At 50.5% G+C, this 16,603-nt stretch overlaps 1 protein-coding gene across 27 annotated transcripts in view; it reads right to left on the bottom strand.

Moving 5' to 3' along the window:
* PTK2B (protein tyrosine kinase 2 beta) overlaps positions 1-16,603 on the bottom strand; it is a 130,535-nt gene that overhangs the window by 1,057 nt on the left and 112,875 nt on the right. For 10 of the 27 annotated variants that reach the window (XM_021073170.1, XM_013990280.2, XM_021073167.1 and 7 more), the window contains 9 exons: positions 13,463-13,571; positions 12,208-12,273; positions 10,091-10,216; positions 4,953-5,099; positions 4,669-4,704; positions 4,374-4,404; positions 3,026-3,072; positions 2,189-2,326; positions 1,238-1,726 (listed from right to left, as the gene is read on the bottom strand). In XM_021073170.1, the coding sequence (XP_020928829.1) occupies positions 1,418-1,726; positions 2,189-2,326; positions 3,026-3,072; positions 4,374-4,404; positions 4,669-4,704; positions 4,953-5,099; positions 10,091-10,216; positions 12,208-12,273; positions 13,463-13,571 (1,009 nt within the window). In that variant the 3' untranslated portion in view covers positions 1,238-1,417. Of the gene's footprint in view, positions 1-1,237; positions 1,727-2,188; positions 2,327-3,025; positions 3,073-4,373; positions 4,405-4,668; positions 4,705-4,952; positions 5,100-10,090; positions 10,217-12,207; positions 12,274-13,462; positions 13,572-16,603 lie in introns of those variants that run through there. The other 17 variants (XM_003132818.5, XM_021073180.1, XM_021073185.1 and 14 more) reach the window with 6 other exon arrangements.

Below are 16,603 nucleotides of genomic sequence, written 5' to 3'. Positions count from 1 at the left end.
CACGGGAGAGGCTGGGAGCCTGAAGGGCTGCAAAGGCCAGTATAGAGGATGGGGAAGCCACCCAAGTGTCCACCTTGGTGTTGGCCAAGGAAGTCGGACGTTCTCTGGGAAGGCAGGTCTGACCCAGGCCTGGGCCAGGTCCAAGGCCCATGTGGGCTGAAGCCAGGTCAGCAAGGACAGACTCTATGGACACCTTGGGCCCCAGCCCACTCTGATCCAGCCCCACAGACTCTCTCTTTGTGGCCACGTCCCCTCTCGCTGGCCCGAGGCAGAGTGAATGGTCAGGGGTCAAGTGCAAACCCGCATTTGTTAGCTGTCTCCTATCAAATCAAAGGATTGGGGATTGTGGTTTGGGCTGTAGGGTTTCATTCACCACTGCTTCCCCAGTGGCTGGTGCACTGCTCAACATGGACTGGGTGCTCAAGAGACACTGATCAAGTGAAAGGGATGAGTAGGCCATCCTGCCGAGGTAAGGAGCTGTCACGCCATGCAGGACAGCCTAGGAGCTGGCTCTTCTGGGCTGTTGCTGCCCCCAGGGGGAGCCCAGGAATTGCCCAGGCCCTCCTACACTGCCCTGTCTTGAGTGGTCACAGAGAGTCGGGGGGGGGGACCTAGTGGTCACCCATGTGGCATTGCTGACCACTGGGAGATGATGGCTCAAGCTACAGCCTGGCAGGGGGTGTGGGGGGCGGCTGGGGTCTGTGGCTGATTTCCAGACAGGAAATCAGCACCGCCTGAGTCTCCAGTTCTGCAGTAACAAATCACCACCAACACGGTGGCTTAAAACAATGTAGACCTGTTCTTTTACAGATCTGGAGGTCAGATGTCTGGAATGGGTCCTGTGCAGCTAATGTCAAGGTGACAGCTGGGCTGCTTTCCTTCTGCAGGCTCTAGGGAGGAATCTCCTCCCTGCCCTTCCAGCTTGGAAAGGCGGCTGCCATTCCTGGCTTGTGGATCCTTCTAGCAATGGCCTCACTCCAGGCTCTGTTTCCATCATCACCTCTCCTCTGACTCTTCTAAGACCTCTGCTTCTGCCTCCCTCTCACAAGGACCCTTGCGACTCTACCAGACCCACTTGGACAATCTCAAGATCCTTCACGTAATGATATCTGCAAAGTCCCTTCTGTCATGTAAGGAAACACAGTCACAGGTCCTGAGAATTAGGACCTAGACATCTTGGGGGCAGATTATTCTGCCTCCCACAGGCACCATCTCAGAATAGAGCACCAACACTCCCTTTTTGGTGTTCAGTGATTGTTTATCACTTAAAGAAAATTAGATTAAATGATCAGTTGAAGAAACCTTAACTGCTATTTCCTTGACACACTCACCTTGACTTTAGTACTAGATAAAGAATCACAGGAGGGGGAAAGGGGGAGGGTGTGTCCTCCTGTGCATGTCCTCACGCATGGAGAAGTCACTGCAACCTTCTGAGACCTAAGCTAGGACGTTCACCCCAAGAAGGTGAACTGTGCCCCCTTGTGGTGCCTTCTGAGCTATGCTGTGCAGAGCCCCTGCTGAAGGCTGGGCAGCAGAGATGGGGCCACCCAGGTGGCCTTTCTGAGGGTCCAGTGTGAAACACAGCTGGGGCAGGTGAAGGGGGCAAGTGACAGCTGGTGGCACCAGCTGGGACAAGGACACTCACTTCTGTCCGAGAAGATGACGGCAAGGAGGGCAGGAGGTCGTCCACACTCCCGATGAGCTTCCGCAGGGTCAGGCCCACGTTCTGGGAGAGAAAGGGGCGGGGTGACCATTCTCCCTTTCTGGTTTTAACATTTTTATTATTTATTGTTTTTATTTTTTACGGCCACCCCTGTAGTATATGGAGGTTCCCAGGCTAGGGGTCAAATCGGAGCTGTAGCTGCCGGCCTACACCACAGCCACAGCAATGCTGGATCCTTAACCCACTGAGTGAGGCCGGGGATCAAACCCGCATGCTCATGGGCACTATGTTGGGTTCTTAACCCGCTGAGGCACAACGGGAGCGCCATCCCGTGCTGTTTGAGAAAGCTATGTTCCCTTGGGAAGAATTATCCTGGGGTGGTACCTGCCTTTCAGGGCTGCCTGAGACTGAATTCCCTTTGACCACTTTGCTCTAATGGGGCCCCTGCTGGCCTCTCCCCCTCATTCCAGGGCTGGGATGCGCAGCCTCCACCTCCCCTGCCCCTGGCTCCCCACCGGCTCTCACCTTCACCACCACCACGTAGCCCTCGGGGGGCAGCTGGCAGAGCTTGTTCTTGAGGTCCAGCACAGCCCGCACCAGCTCCATGACATTGAGGTACACCAGGTCGTCGGTCCGGTCCAGGTTGGCTGTGGGCTGGATGGACTGAGGGGGGAGGCAGGGGAGAGAAACAGATGGTGAGAGGGGAGGGTGAGGCAGCGGGGGACACAACCATTCTTTCCTGGGCAAGGCACTACTGGTGCCAGCTCAGCAACCAGCCCAATTTGAAAAGACCCGTCTCCAAAATAATTGTTTCCTGTCCTGGAGGTGTGCCCCTCCCTTCTGCTTCCAGGGCAGTGCTTTTCACATCAGACTCTGCCTGGGAGTCTTAAAAAAATACTAGTGGCTGGCCTCACACCAGACCAGCTGAACCATCACCTGGGCATGGGGGCCAGGTGGTTTCAAGCTCCTCTCGTGATTCTAGGGCGCAGCCAAGGCTGAGAACCGCTGATCCAGAGAAAAGCAAACCAGCGCCTGCCCCAGAGCAATGTGGGGGCAGGGAGCCAGGAACAGCTCGAGAGAGGAAGGGGGTCTGCATCTCCTGCTCCCCGGGCTGGCCCGGTAAGCTCTGCTCTGGGTCTGGGAGGGGGCATGGGAGACCGGAGACTGGTCTTCCCCAGCTTTGTTATGAATTAGCTGTGCGGCCTTAGACAAGGTGCTTCCCCATCCTGGGTCTCAGCTATGTAATGAGGATACAAGGCTGGATTATTTCTCAGGGCCTCTGAAGCCTTCGAAGTCCGGGCCTTCAGTCTTGTGGGGCCCTGATTCAGATTCGTGACCACTTTGGGCAAAGCCAATACATACCTGCGCTCCCAGGCGTGGCGGCTTCTGCGGGGGCCCAGTGAACTCCGCTGCAGGGGGGGAGGGAGAGTGAGCAGGGGGGATGTTCTCAGCGCCCTGACCCCTCCCTTTGAGCCAGCTGACAACCAAGCCAAGCCCTCTGTGCTACCACCAGGAGACCTGGGGAAATTCAACCCGAATCCCAGGAAGATGGAAGAAAAAGGACCTCTGGTCTCCCGGTCCTATGTGGTCAGGGACAAGCACTACTGTCCATTTCAGAAAAAGCCTAAGGCATGGCGGGGACGGAATGATGGCAGTGGGTATTCCGCCTCGGGCGTGCTGCACATCCGGCCCTGACATCCTGACTTTGACAGTCATGAGGAAGAAACCCACTCTGCAGGCAGCAGGTGGCCGTGGAGCCCCTCCCTGGTGTGACAGCAGCGGACACGCTAGATTTGTGGGGCCTCCCACTTGCCTGCTGTGACTTTTTGGGGGTCAAGGAAGTAAACTGGAAGAAGTGTGCTATTCTCTCCCCACTTTGATGAGCAATGATATGCACAGCCCTGCCGAGCTGCCGGGAGCAGGAGTCAGAAGACCTGGTCCCTCTCACCTCTGCCACCAGGGAGCTGCATGACCTGGGACAGCTCATTCCCCAGGCCTTAAGTTCCATCTGTCAGATTGGAGGGTTCACTCAGAAGGGACCCAACTGCCTCTGCTCAAATCTGAGCTCCACTAATTACTATGTGTGACTCTGGATAAGTCACTTCACCTTCCTCTGCCTGTTTCATGTCCTTTGTAAAATGGGCTTCCCATAAATCGCACCTATCTCATAGGACTGCTGTGAGATTGCATGAGTTGGCATTTTTAAGCAACTTGGGACAGCTCTTGTTATTGCCACCGGTTACGGCCATCGTCCATCATGTCCACACGTCCACCATCATCATGAGCATCCCCCCCCCGCCGCCCCCAGGATGATGATGAAGAGCCTGCCTCAGGGCTGGCTCCTCTTTCCCTGCCTGCAGCAGAGGCATCTGCAAAGACCCTGCACTCAGCCGGCCCCGCCCTCTGCCCTCTTCCCTCTCTTCGTCTGGGGAGGAGGAGCATCGCCTGGCAGAGGCTGGAGGACCGACTTTATTTTCCTCCCAATAAATGCAAGGAGATACACCGAGAAAGGGTCTGATGGCCCCGGCATCCAAGAAATGGGAGCGCCCCAGGCCGGGGGTAGTGGGGGCAGAGGTGTAGACAGCAACTGGGCTCTCTGCATGCTGTGCAACCCAACAGGGCATGTGCTCCTCCCAATTGCAAATCCACCCCCTGTTCCCTGCAGTGCGGACGTCAAGGGGAAATTGCTGCCAAAAAGAAGCATGCTCACACTTACTGTAGCCGGCCTCCTTCTCTGGGGTCTGGAAGGAAGGAAAGAGAACAGGTCTCTGATGTGGCTCTAGGACCACCCACTCTCCCTAATCCCCTCCCCCCGCCCTGCCCCGGGCCTGTTCCCCACCCACTCAGGTGTCCATTTAGAAGTTTAGAGGTAACTGTAGGGGAACCAGGGGACCTCCTGGCCAGAAGCGACCTGGGGCCTTGTGGCCATGGGAGGCGGAGCTGAGGTCCCTTGGGCCATGAAGCTCTCCCAGGCCTTCACTCTAAGGCCACTCCCGGTGACTTACCAACGGGGACTTATCGTTCATGTAAACCATGGGGTCCTGCAGAGGAGGAAACCAAAGCAGAGGACTTAGGATTCTAGAAGTAAAATCCCCAAGGATGCAAGGGAGAGTGTTTGCTCTGGTCAGCTGGGGGGGGGGGCAGTGAAAGGGGATGTGATGTGACACAATGGCGCTACCGTCTCTCCCAGGCAAGCACGGTCATCAAACTGTGTCCAGCAGCGCGGCAAATGGTGTATCCCCCCCACCCCATGCCCCCTGGCCCCCGCGATGGCTCAGCAACCGCTTACCAAGGATTTCTCCTCCTGCCTCAGCCACTGGTAATCTTCCACCATCTGCTTCTGCTGCTTGTCCAGGAGCTGCCGCATCTTGATCCTCTCGGCCTCCCACAGCTGCTGGGCCTCCTCCCGGCTGCTGGGCCGGATGAAGTCCTCCTCCTGGGAGGATAGCGGGAGACAGGAGAGGACACAGTCAGCCCTGTCCCCACACTCAGGAGGGACAGCCCTCCGAAGGGCCCAGGGGAGCCACAAGCCGTGGCCTGGCCAGCTGCTTTCTTCTTGTAAAGTTGTCCTTAGCTCTGCAGCCGTCTATGCTGATAGTTATTATTGGGTCCAGCAGCCTCAGGTACATGCCTGTGGGTCAGTGAAGTGCTGGACCCAAGGGCCACATAGGTTAACAGGTATGGGTTTCAAGCGATCACGTGGTCGTGTGACTACCATTCTATTTTCAAATTACTGTCCTAATATTATTTTTTCAGTTGGCATTTGCCATGGTGACTGTCACTTAATACATCAAGAAATGCAATGCCAGCCCTCTGGGAAGCCTGGGATGCTTATTGCTACTGAAGACCTTGTGACAGGTCTGAAGCTTTGAGGAGAAGTGGTGTGTGGTCCCCCAAAGCTGTTCACGGCAGGGACCACACAGCAGAAGGAGCAGCAGCATGCACCCAGCTGATTGTGCCTTTTTATTAGAACATGCACTTTTATTAAGAAAGCAGCTCAGGTTATTTAACCAAAAGTTAAAAGAAATGAATGAGCTAAGAGATAAAATGAAGAACAAAATTTAAAGAAATAAGCATTTATAGATAGGGAAGAAAGCGTCCTTTCCTTAGCTTTATTAATCTAGATTTAAACTCATTTGTGGGGCTTTGAACCTATTCATAGTTTTACCTGCCATTTCTTTCTTTCTTTTCTTTTCTTTCTTTCTTCCTTCCTTCCTTCCTTCCTTCCTTCCTTCCTTCCTTTCTTTCTTTCTCTCTCTTTCTTTCTTTCTTTCTCTCTCTCTCTCTTTTTTTTTTTTTTGTTTTTTTGCCTTTTCTAGGGCCACACCCATGGCATATGGAGGTTCCCAGGCTAGGGGTCTAATCGGAGCTGTAGCCACCAGCCTACGCCAGAGCCACAGCAATGCATGATCCGAGGCGAGTCCGTAACCTACACCACAGCCCACGGCATCGCCAGATCAAAAGGATCTTAACCCACTGAGCAAGGCCAGGGATCGAACCCTCAACCTCATGGTTCCTAGTCGGATTTGTTAACCACTGAGCCATGACGGGAACTCCTACATACAAGTCATTTTTTGTCAAATGTTAGAAGTTATTCTCAATCTGCTTTAGCAGGCTATAACCTCTGTGAAGCCTCTAAAAAGATTTCCCCCACTAAACTTTCTTAAAACGCCTTTGAATTTAATGACAGTTTAAAAAGAGTTATATTGATATATTTTTCCTAGGCTCATTCATCCTCAGTTATTGCTCTCGATTTCTAACAATACTTCTCATAAATTCCATTTCTTTCTGAAATTTCTTTTGTTTCTTACTCTATTCAACAACTATTTATTTATTTTATTTTTTTCAGGGCTGCACCGGAAGCATTTGGAAATTCCCAGGCTAGGGGTTGAATCGGAGATGGAGCTGCTGGCCTACGCCACAACCACAGCAACGTGGGCTCTGAGCCACGTCTGCGACCTACACCACAGCTCACGGCAATGCCAGATCCTTAACCCATGAGTGAGGCCAGGAATCAAACTAATCAGATTCACTTCCACTAAGCCTCAACGGGAAATCCTTGACAACTATTTATTAAGCAACTATTATGTGGCAGGGACAGGGCTGGGTGCTGGCAGGGAGGTGATGGTTAAATATGCAAAATCGCTGTTTTCTTGGGGCTAAGTAGTAGTAGACCAGGGTTTCTTGACCTCAGCACTATTAACATTTGGGGCCAGATAATTAGTTATTAGGGGAAGATTTCCTGTACACAGCAGGACGCTCACAGCAACTCCACCCACGAGATGCCTGCAGCACCTCCCCGGTTCTGACCAAAATCTCTTCAGACATCACCAAATGGACCCTTGGAATTGAGAGCTATTGAGTTAGATCTTATTTTAAGAAAACAAATTTCAGAACCTAAAAGTAGGTTATAATTTAGAACTGATAAAAAAAATAAAATCTTCTTTGCTAAAGTTGATGCTTCCAGATGAGGGGATTTTAAGGCTATAAACAGTCCCAGTTAAATGCCAAAACCCGCAAACACAATGGTATGTCTACCCCAGGCTGTTGATAAATAGTGACAAATAGGAACTGTGTCAAACATTCTGAATATAGTTAGGAATCTCCAGGCATAAGAAAAATGCATGGGCTGAGGAGGGCTGGAGTAGATACTGGTAGGAGGAGTAGACAGGCTCAAGAAAATACTAGATAGTTTTGTAAGTGCTGAAACAAGATTTCCACCATTCAAGTGTCTAGGATGCTCTAGTGCTTATCACCATCTTACCAAATATTTTAACATGTATTGGCAGATGTGTTCCTATGTCTTCCAATTTTATAATAAAACTCAAGGAGCAAATGAGATTGGATCTCTTTAAGGTTTACTTGTCTGAACTGTACCTTAGGCATTCTCATCAGGCAATGAATACTTATAATGCTGATCACTTTTTTTTTTTTTTTGTCTTTTGTCCTTTTTAGGGATGCACTAGTGGCATATGGAGGTTCCCAGGCTAGGGGTCCAATCGGAGCTGTAGCCAACGGCCTACACCACAGCCACAGCAATGCCAGATCCGAGCCACGTCTGTGACCTACACCACAGCTCAAAGCAACGCCAGATCCTTAACCCACCTAGCAAGGCCAAAGATCAAACCTGCATCCTCATGGATACTTGTTGGATTTGTTACCACTGAGCCACAACAAGAACTCCCTGCCAGTCTTATTGCTATCTCCACAGGTACCCTTCCTCGTTCTGGACAAACAGCTCCTGTGGTTTCCCATCACTCAATCTTTGCTTCTACTGATGCCTCTGCCTCTTTCACCTCCTGCATCCCAGTGTCTGCCTGTCCAAATCTTCCCCATCCTTTGAGGCCCAGCTGCAAAAAACAAGCTGGAAAGAGTAGTTTTTCTCTTTAAACTGCCACTGCACTTTTGCAGTATGTATATGTGCCATTTACAGCTCTGCAGTTTGCATTACAGGTAGCTGTGCACTTGCCCTGTTCCTTCAGGATGATGGTAAGCTCACTGAAGGCAGTTTTCTCTTCAGCACGTAGGACAGCACCCAGCAATGTCCCTAAAAGAGGTGCTGTTTATTGAATTCTGTTATTTTAAGCCTCGAGAGGGAGATTTCTGCTGTTCTGATGCTGGTATAGAATCCTGCAGCTTCTCAGATGGGTCAGGCAATAGAGCTAGTCAGTAGAAAAATTGTTTTTGTGAGAAAACCATCTCTGATATTTGTTAAGTGCTTTCAAATGCTTTGCAGGGAGCTTATTGTACCTTTTCAGCATTCTGTCTGGAAGAGGCTTTCTCAATGTTTCTGATGTATACCATAAAATGGAGTTTATATTTTTAACTTTTTTTTTTTGCTTATTTTAAGAAATGCACATTATGTTCTTTTAGGCAGACTTTCCTTATGGCAAGTACTTCTCAACCCCTGACATAAAAGTTTTTTTTTCCCTGCTGCACAGTCTGTCTTTATGGAACTGAACAAAGTCGTTATGGTAAAGCAAGAATTAGACAAAGGCGGTGCCACCCCTCAAACATGAAAAATACCTTCTTTCTGAAAGGACACATTTTAATGCCAAACTCACTAAACCTCAATTAATTATGTATAAAGAGTCAAGGGCAGGAGGCTGGAGGAACTGAACACTGCCTAAATGACAGTGCATATTTAAAAAGGCAGTTTTGTTAATGTTAAGTATAGGGTAAGATATAAACTAGTTCAATTAATGTAAAAGATAAAAATGAGCTCGGTCAGGGGAAGACATAATCTGCTAAGGTCTCACTGCCCAGAATTCTAAATTCCCTTACTTATTTCAAAATTTTACTAAATTAAGAATAATGGCACAGGATATATCAAGATGCTTTTCTACACTTTGTAAATCTATTACAATACAAATGTAGTCCCCCTCCCTCCCCGCCTGGCAATTTTTAGAGTCCTTTATACTGAGCCTGAAATATGGTTACAGTGTTAGTGCTAAAATAATGAGTTTTAGTCTGTTATGTCACATATCAAGACTCAGTTTAGTAAACTCTATTAAGTGTTCACAGCAACTGACCACAGGGGCTATTTGCCTTGAGGGAGAAGATGGGTCGTGACGAGTAACAAGTGGACAAGCACAAGTGCTTTTTCTTTTTATGCGAGACTTGACAGTTAGAAGCTACTTGACAGTTAGAAGCTACTCCATGAAATACTCAGAGCCTCACTGGCAGGTGACAACAAAGAAGTGACTGGCTGGGGGGGAGGTTAGCCCCACACACTAGCGAGGGGTTGAATCTGAGCTGCAGCTGCCAGCCTATGCCACAGCCACAGCAACACCGGATCCGGGCCGTGTCTGTGACCTACACCACAGCTCACGGCGACGCCAGATCCCCAACCCGCTGAGTGAGGCCAGGGATTGAACCCACATCCTCAGGGACACTCATCAGGTTCTTAACCCACTGAGCTACAGTGGGAACACCCTCCAAGCTCCTTCTTATACAGCAGCAACTTTTACAAAGCAGCAGAAGTGGTGGCCACAGGAAGCCTTTCCTTTGAGGAGAGACTGAGCAATCACAATAATCAGGCAGAAAGGGCAGAGCGGGGTAGAACCTCCAGGATCTCTTATTTTCTGGCACCATCAGGCTTGACTGCCCTCCGCCCGTGAGCTTTCTCTACCACCAGGGGCTGAGGAAAGGGGGCAGATTTTACATCATTTGTCACAGCACCAGAGCAGGGATGGGGTAGGTCTGGGTCCAGCTGGTGTGCTCAAGAGCAGAGCCAGGCTCGGCCCCCAAACCTTGACGTGCCTGCAAAGGAGAGGGGGTCGCAGAGCCCCTGCTGACCTGACTGGTTGGTGGAGGTATGGAAGGCACCTTCTGAGCCTGAGGACCTGGGGTTCCCGGTATCCCAGGCCCCTCCCTCCAGCAGCCACCTTGGTCCTGGCTGGGACCCAGCATGCAGAGCCCTCTTACCCGCATGCTGTGGCGCTTGAAGACATTGTGCCGGTGGAGAGGTGGGGTGTGCAGCGAGTTTACGGGAGATGGATACTCCATAGGGCTGGTGAGCGTAGGTGAGCTGGCACACAGACCCTCAGGGACCTATTCAGGAGAGGCGAAGAAGCACCAGGCACGGGACAAGGCGAGAAGGTGGACAATTAGCTGCTACAAACTCGAGCACAAAGAAACAATACACAAGCACCACGGCGGAAACGGGACTTGCTCTCCAGGAGCTAATGATGAACAAGGCGTGGGCAGTTCACTGGCCCTGCTGGGGAGACATGGCGGAGCGACGTACACGGCTCTTGGCTAGAAGTCAGTGCAGACCCTGTGGCCTCTCTCGAATCCAACATCGTATTCATGCTGCTGTGAATACGATGGGTCCACATATGTGTTCCTTGCCTACTGAGTACATGTCTCCTCCTTCAGAAAAGAGTTATAATTCACACTCATGTTACAAACTGACAGATTTGATTAACCCACAGGTATGCATGTATGTGTGTATATACACACATTTTTTTAAAGTACTATTTTTTTCTTTTTAAAAATTTTTAAATTTTTTTTTTTGTCTTTTGTCTTTTTAGGGCTGCACCCGCAACATATGGAGGTTCCCAGGCTAGGGGTCCAACTGGAGCTACAGCTGCTGGCCTATACCACAACCATAGCAAAGCCAGATCCGAGCTGCGTCTGCGACCTACACCACAGCTCATGGCAATGCCGAATCCTTAACCCACTGAGAGAGGCCAGGGATCGAACCAGCAACCTCATGGTTCCTAATCGGATTCGTTTCCTCTGTGCCAAGACAGGAACTCCTTTCCTCCTTTTTCCTCCACTTTCCATGGTGTATGGAAGTTCCCAGGCTAGGGGTCACTGAGCAAGGTCAGGGATCGAACCTGTGTCCTCTTGGATACTAGTTGGTTTCTTAACCCACTGCGCCACAATGGGAATGCCAAAAAAAAAAAAAAAAAAAAAAAAGCACTATTTTAAACATCAAAAAAGGCTCCTTTTTTAGGGACATTGCTCCTAATCTTCTACATCAACTTCTTTTTTTTTTGTTGTTGTTGTTGTTGTTGCTATTTCTTGGGCCGCTTCCGCGGCATATGGAGGTTCCCAGGATAGGGGTTGAATCGGAGCCGTAGCCACCGGCCTACACCAGAGCCACAGCAACGCGGGATCCGAGCCGCGTCTGCAACCTACACCACAGCTCACGGCAACGCCGGATCGTTAACCCACTGGGCAAGGGCAGGGACCGAACCCGCAACCTCATGGTTCCTAGTCGGATTCGTTAACCACTGCGCCACGACGGGAACTCCTACATCAACTTCTACATCAAGGTTTTTTGTTTTTGTTTGTTTTTCCACCAAGAGGTTTATCTGTTAGTTCCTGGTCAGCCCTTGATGTGCCTCTGGAGCATTTCTTGAGAAATATATGATCACGGGACACCAAGGAAAGAAGCACTAAACAGAACCGTTGTTTCCGTTATTGAGCAGTGACTCTGTTGCTGAGGGGTGTGAGAGAAGACAAGAGAAGGGCCCAGGCTCCTTATGACCGAGAAGCAACAGAGACACAGGACAGAGATGTTCTGTGACAGGGGCCTGCAGCTGGGAAGGCTGGTAATGATGGAAGTGGGAGGGACACTCAGGGAGAGCCCTGCTCTCCCTTCACTGGCCACCCAGGGTCTGGCCAGGGCCTCTGCAGGGAGCCCCAGGGAGCAACTCCATCCGCTGGGGAACATCAACTGTCCCCACCTGCCTGGGATTCCCTTTCAGAGGGCTCTGCTCAGGGCAGGTGATCAGGGAGGCTTTGGAAATGAAGAGGCAGACACACGCAGCAGCAAATACTGTGGACAGATGGACTGGGCAGAGGGCATGTCTTAGCTGAGGACAGCCTGGTAGAATTGTGATTTGATTCTTTTGATCCCTGGGTGCTCTGAGGTTGAATTCTTTCCCGGGCACCAAAGAAGAGCCCGTGCAGGCTGTCCCCATTGCCCATCAGGTGACTGTTGCTCCTCAATGGCATGAGACCGGAATTTCAGGAAGGACTGAGGTGAGGAATGGCCCCGAACTTTCCCAGCCCTCTGGTTCCACGTTTACCTGGAACTGCAGCTTGGGTGCCAGGAGGTTGGTTTGTGGAGGGGGTCTGTACTTGGGCCGGCTGGGCTGCAGAGAGAACACAGAGATGACTCAGTCCTCGTCTCCGCCCTTGAGGAACAGAGCTCAAGATGCAGAGCATCAGGTGGGAGACAGGTCAGGCTTGCTCAGGATGAAGAAGGTGAGGGACAAAGTTATGGTTAAATTCACTTGCATCCACTCACTGCACCCGTTACTGCCGAGTGGTAGGAAGATACCTCCTGGGGGCCACCCCTCATCAGAGGGGTTACCCACCTCTGTGTGTGTGGCCTCCCTGGATGGGGGAGTACCTGCCAAATCAGCAGGCAAGGGCCACAGACATCCAGACTAGGTCATGGAGGCTGAGGCATTCGCAGCAGCTTCAAGGGGGAGAGGAGAGCTGAGTTGGGCCTGAGGAAGGTGCAGGTAAGGGGGACAGTGACAAAAGGCCCCGGACCCACAGGGCTTGGTTATGGATGGCATGTTTGTGCCCCCCACTCCCAATGCTTGTGCTGAAGTCCTCACTGCCCTCCCCCCACCCTTGTGATGGTATTTGGAGGTGGGGCCTTTGGGAGGTCATTAGGGTCAGATGAGGTAACAAGGGTAGGGCCATTATGATGGGATTAGTGTTCTAATAATAATAATAATAATAAACGACACCAGAGCTCACTGTTCCCACTGTGTGTGGACATGTGAGAAGGTCATCTGCAAGCCAGGAAGAGAGTCCTCACCAGACACCAAATTTGCCATCTGCTCGATCTTGAACTTCTCACTACACTGTCTGATGGTTAAGCCACCCAGCCTGCAGCATTTTGTATGGCAGCCCGAGCTGACTACGCAGACATAGTCCCTCTCAACCTGCCCGCCTAAGAGCTGGGCAGTGAAGGCTGGACCTCAGGGGCCCAAGGACAGTCCCAAGCAGGTACCCTTAAGGGGATCTAATTTATCCCTAAAAACACCCAAAAGAAAAGTGCTGCAGCTTCTTGAGGAAACATTTCCAGGATGATCCCTGCTCCAGCCACCCTGCAAGGTGTCTGCTATCTAGCTGTCTCAGATTCCACCTGTGGATGTGATGGGGGCCAAGTTCAGTGCTGATGGGCAGTTGGGTTCAAGGGCTGAGAGGACAGTGGGGGCACATCCTTCCTGTGAGAGGAGTCACACAGTCAGACCTGGGATGGGCCACACAGGGGACCAGCTCTGCTGTGATTCATGGGGCCGTGGAAGCCTGGGCTTGGCTCACCTTGGGTGGGGGTTCCTGGAAGGCTGTGGGCTCCAAGATTTTGGGAGGTCGGTAACGAGCGTTCCTCTCCTGCTCTATAGCGATGTCCTTCTCCATCTGATAAATGTCACTGCCAAGGAATCCGGTCAGAAAAGGAGAGAGAAACAAGATCAGAAACACTCCTGGGGGCTCCGCCTGCACTCCATGGAAGCCCTGGTCCCACTTCCATGTCCCCTGCTGCGTGTACTGGGGAGACTTCCTGGAGATAGGCTGAAATATGGCCACTGTGGCCGCCCCCACTGAGGCTGGAGGATCACAGGAATGGACCCACAGTGGGAAAAGTTTCTGGGAGAACCAGTCCAAGCCCAGCTGGGCAGTGGATGCGTGTCTCCTGCCCTCATCTCCCGTGTAGATTTCTCATGTCCCAGACAACTTCATGACCAGTCAATGTTCTCCACTTCCTTCTTCTCATCAAACTTCCCACCCAGGCTAATGAGAAAGGGCTCTAGAGTCCCTCCCACGTTAGCTGTGTGCATGCTTCTGGCTTTTTTTTTACCCAACCCAGTGGTTCCGCACCTAGGAACCACAGACCTTGGAGAACTCAGATAATTGCAAGGGGTCTGTGAATCCACACGTCCACATGTGTGCCAGGCATTATCTGTAGACAAGTATTATGCGCCATTGAAATAAATTTCTAGGTCCAAGATGGAGCCGCTCCTGCCCAGGGGGTCATATCAACAAACCAAAAGGCAGACAACTTTTGTGTCCTTCTAAATGCTCTGCTTGACCAGAAACAAAGTACCATTCAGTCAGCCAATCCAAATGCCAAGCTAGCGCTGGGCTGTGTACTTATTTCCTGTTCCTTATTCATCCTCGATTTTCCTCTTCCTTGTTCCTTATTCTTTTTTTTTTTTTTTTTTTTTTGGTCTTTTGTCCTTTTAGGTTCACACCCATGGCATATGGAGGTTCCCAGGCTAGGGGTCTAATTGGAGCTGTAGCGGCTGGCCTATACCACAGCCACAGCAATGCCAAATCTGAGCCTCGTCTGCAACCTACACCACAGCTCACGGCAACACTGGATCCTTATTAACCCACTGAGGGAGGCCAGGGATCAAACCCGAAACCTCATGGTTCCTAGTCAGATTCGTTTCTGCTGCGCCACGACAGAAACTCCTCTTCCTTATTCTTTATCCTATAAAAATGTCCTACCTTCTGCCCCACTGGGACGTTTTAGACCCTTGGGAATGCAGACTACTGCTTTATGAAGTGTTAAATAAAGTTTGTATCACTTAATATTAGTCTTCTCTAATCATTTTTAACAGTATTATGAAATATGTTTGGTATTGTGGTTTCACATGTATATGTGTCATATTATGTGCAATAAAAATTATTATACAGCTTACTACATTTTGTCAATCAATGGGTTCTATAAGTGTATTGCAACATGGAAGAATTTTCAAAATTCAAAATTTTAGTATTCCTCTTACCCTCAAAATATTGGGAAGGACCCATTAAACCCTTTCTTAGCTCTACTGGAGTACTGTCAGGCTCTGGCCTGAGGAAGGTATTCTGGGGTCACTGAGGCCATCTGACAAGATGGGGGTCCTGTCTCTTAGCCCAGGGATAGGTACCCTGTCACAGATCACCGGGCATCTCAAGCCTCCAGAATGAACTAAGACCCCATCAGCCAGGAGCTTTTGCCCTCTCGAGTTATGTCTTTCAGACACTCCTCCTGGAACCCTCTGGCTTCTCAAATCTCCCTTAGAAGGGACCAACAGATGAGTCTAGGATTAATCAGGAGTGTCAATGAAGGAACAGACTCAGGAATAGGAGGCCTTCTTTTCTTTTCCTCTTTTCTTTCTTTCTTTTTTTTTTTTTTTCTTTTGTCTTAGGATTGCATCTATGGAATATGTAAGTTCCTGGGCCAGGGACTGAATCTGAGCTGTAGCTGCGGCAATGCTGCATCCTTTAATCCACTGTGCCAGGACCTTAGACCCTCTGCAATGACCAGAGCTGCTGCAGTTGATTCTCAACCCACTATGCCACACTGGGAACTCCCAGTCACTTCCACCATGTGGGCCTGGGGTTCCCAGCCTTGCCCCTGAGGAGCCTCCCCATCAGGCAGTGTCTGGGGGCTATTTTTTTTCTCTTAAAAAAAATGTCAACATGTTGACTGCAGTGTTTCAAGTTGCAGTATTGAACGATAATTAAGCGCTAGAGTTCCTCAAGTAGGAGCCGGCAAACCAGGCCCGCAGGCCAAATATGGCCCCCTCCCTATTTTTGTGTGGCCCCAAACCAAGTACGGGTTTTCTTTTCTTTTCTTTTTCTTTTTCTTTCTTTCTTTCTCTTTTTTTTTTTTTGGTCTTTTTTTGGGCCTCATCCTCGGCCTATGGAGGTTCCCAGGCTAGGGGTCTCATCAGAGCTGCAGCTGCCAGCCTATGCCACAGCCACATAATGCCAGATGCAAGCCGCATCTGCGACCTACACCACAGCTCATGGCAACGCCGGATCCTTAACCCACTGAGCAAGGCCAGGGATCGAACCTGCAACCTCATGGTTTCTAGTCGGATTCATTAACCACTGAGCCATGATGGGAATTCCCTTCATGTTTTAACAATTGAAAAAAATTAAAAGAAAAATATTTTGTGAAAAGTTATACGAAACTCAAATTCCAGTGTCCACAAATAGCATCTCAGCTACACTCATTCATTTCTGTAAGGTCTTTGGTGACTCTGTGCTATGCAGAGTTGAGTCATTTCAACAGAGACTGTGTAGCCCAAAAGGCCCCAATATTTACTATCTGGCGTTTTATAGAAAATATGTGCTGACCCCTGCCCTAAAGGATGCCGAAAGAAGTCAAACTACCCAAGGGGTAGCTGGGGGCAGACCTGGGCCACCAAGGAAACAAGAGGACCCTCTAAAAGGTACTCCAGTAGCGCCTTTCACCAAGGACTGCCTAGTACCCATGGAGCAGTGGCTCTTGAGGGTCAGCCCCGCAGGCCGCCGGCACTCCAGTCAGAAGGGAGGGGCAACCCCTGGATCAGTGTCTTCACAGCCCAAGTCACTCCTTTCCCTGCTAAGTGGGAGGAATGATCAAAGGCAGAGGAGAGGCACAGAGGTGCTACCGGCCCCATGCCCAGGCCAGGCACCCAAAAAGTGCAC

Source organism: Sus scrofa, chromosome 14 (genome assembly GCF_000003025.6).
Source record: "Sus scrofa isolate TJ Tabasco breed Duroc chromosome 14, Sscrofa11.1, whole genome shotgun sequence".
NCBI lineage: Eukaryota > Metazoa > Chordata > Mammalia > Artiodactyla > Suidae > Sus > Sus scrofa.
Note: the sequence above shows the minus strand (reverse complement) of the source record. Positions and strands in the feature narration are given on the sequence as shown.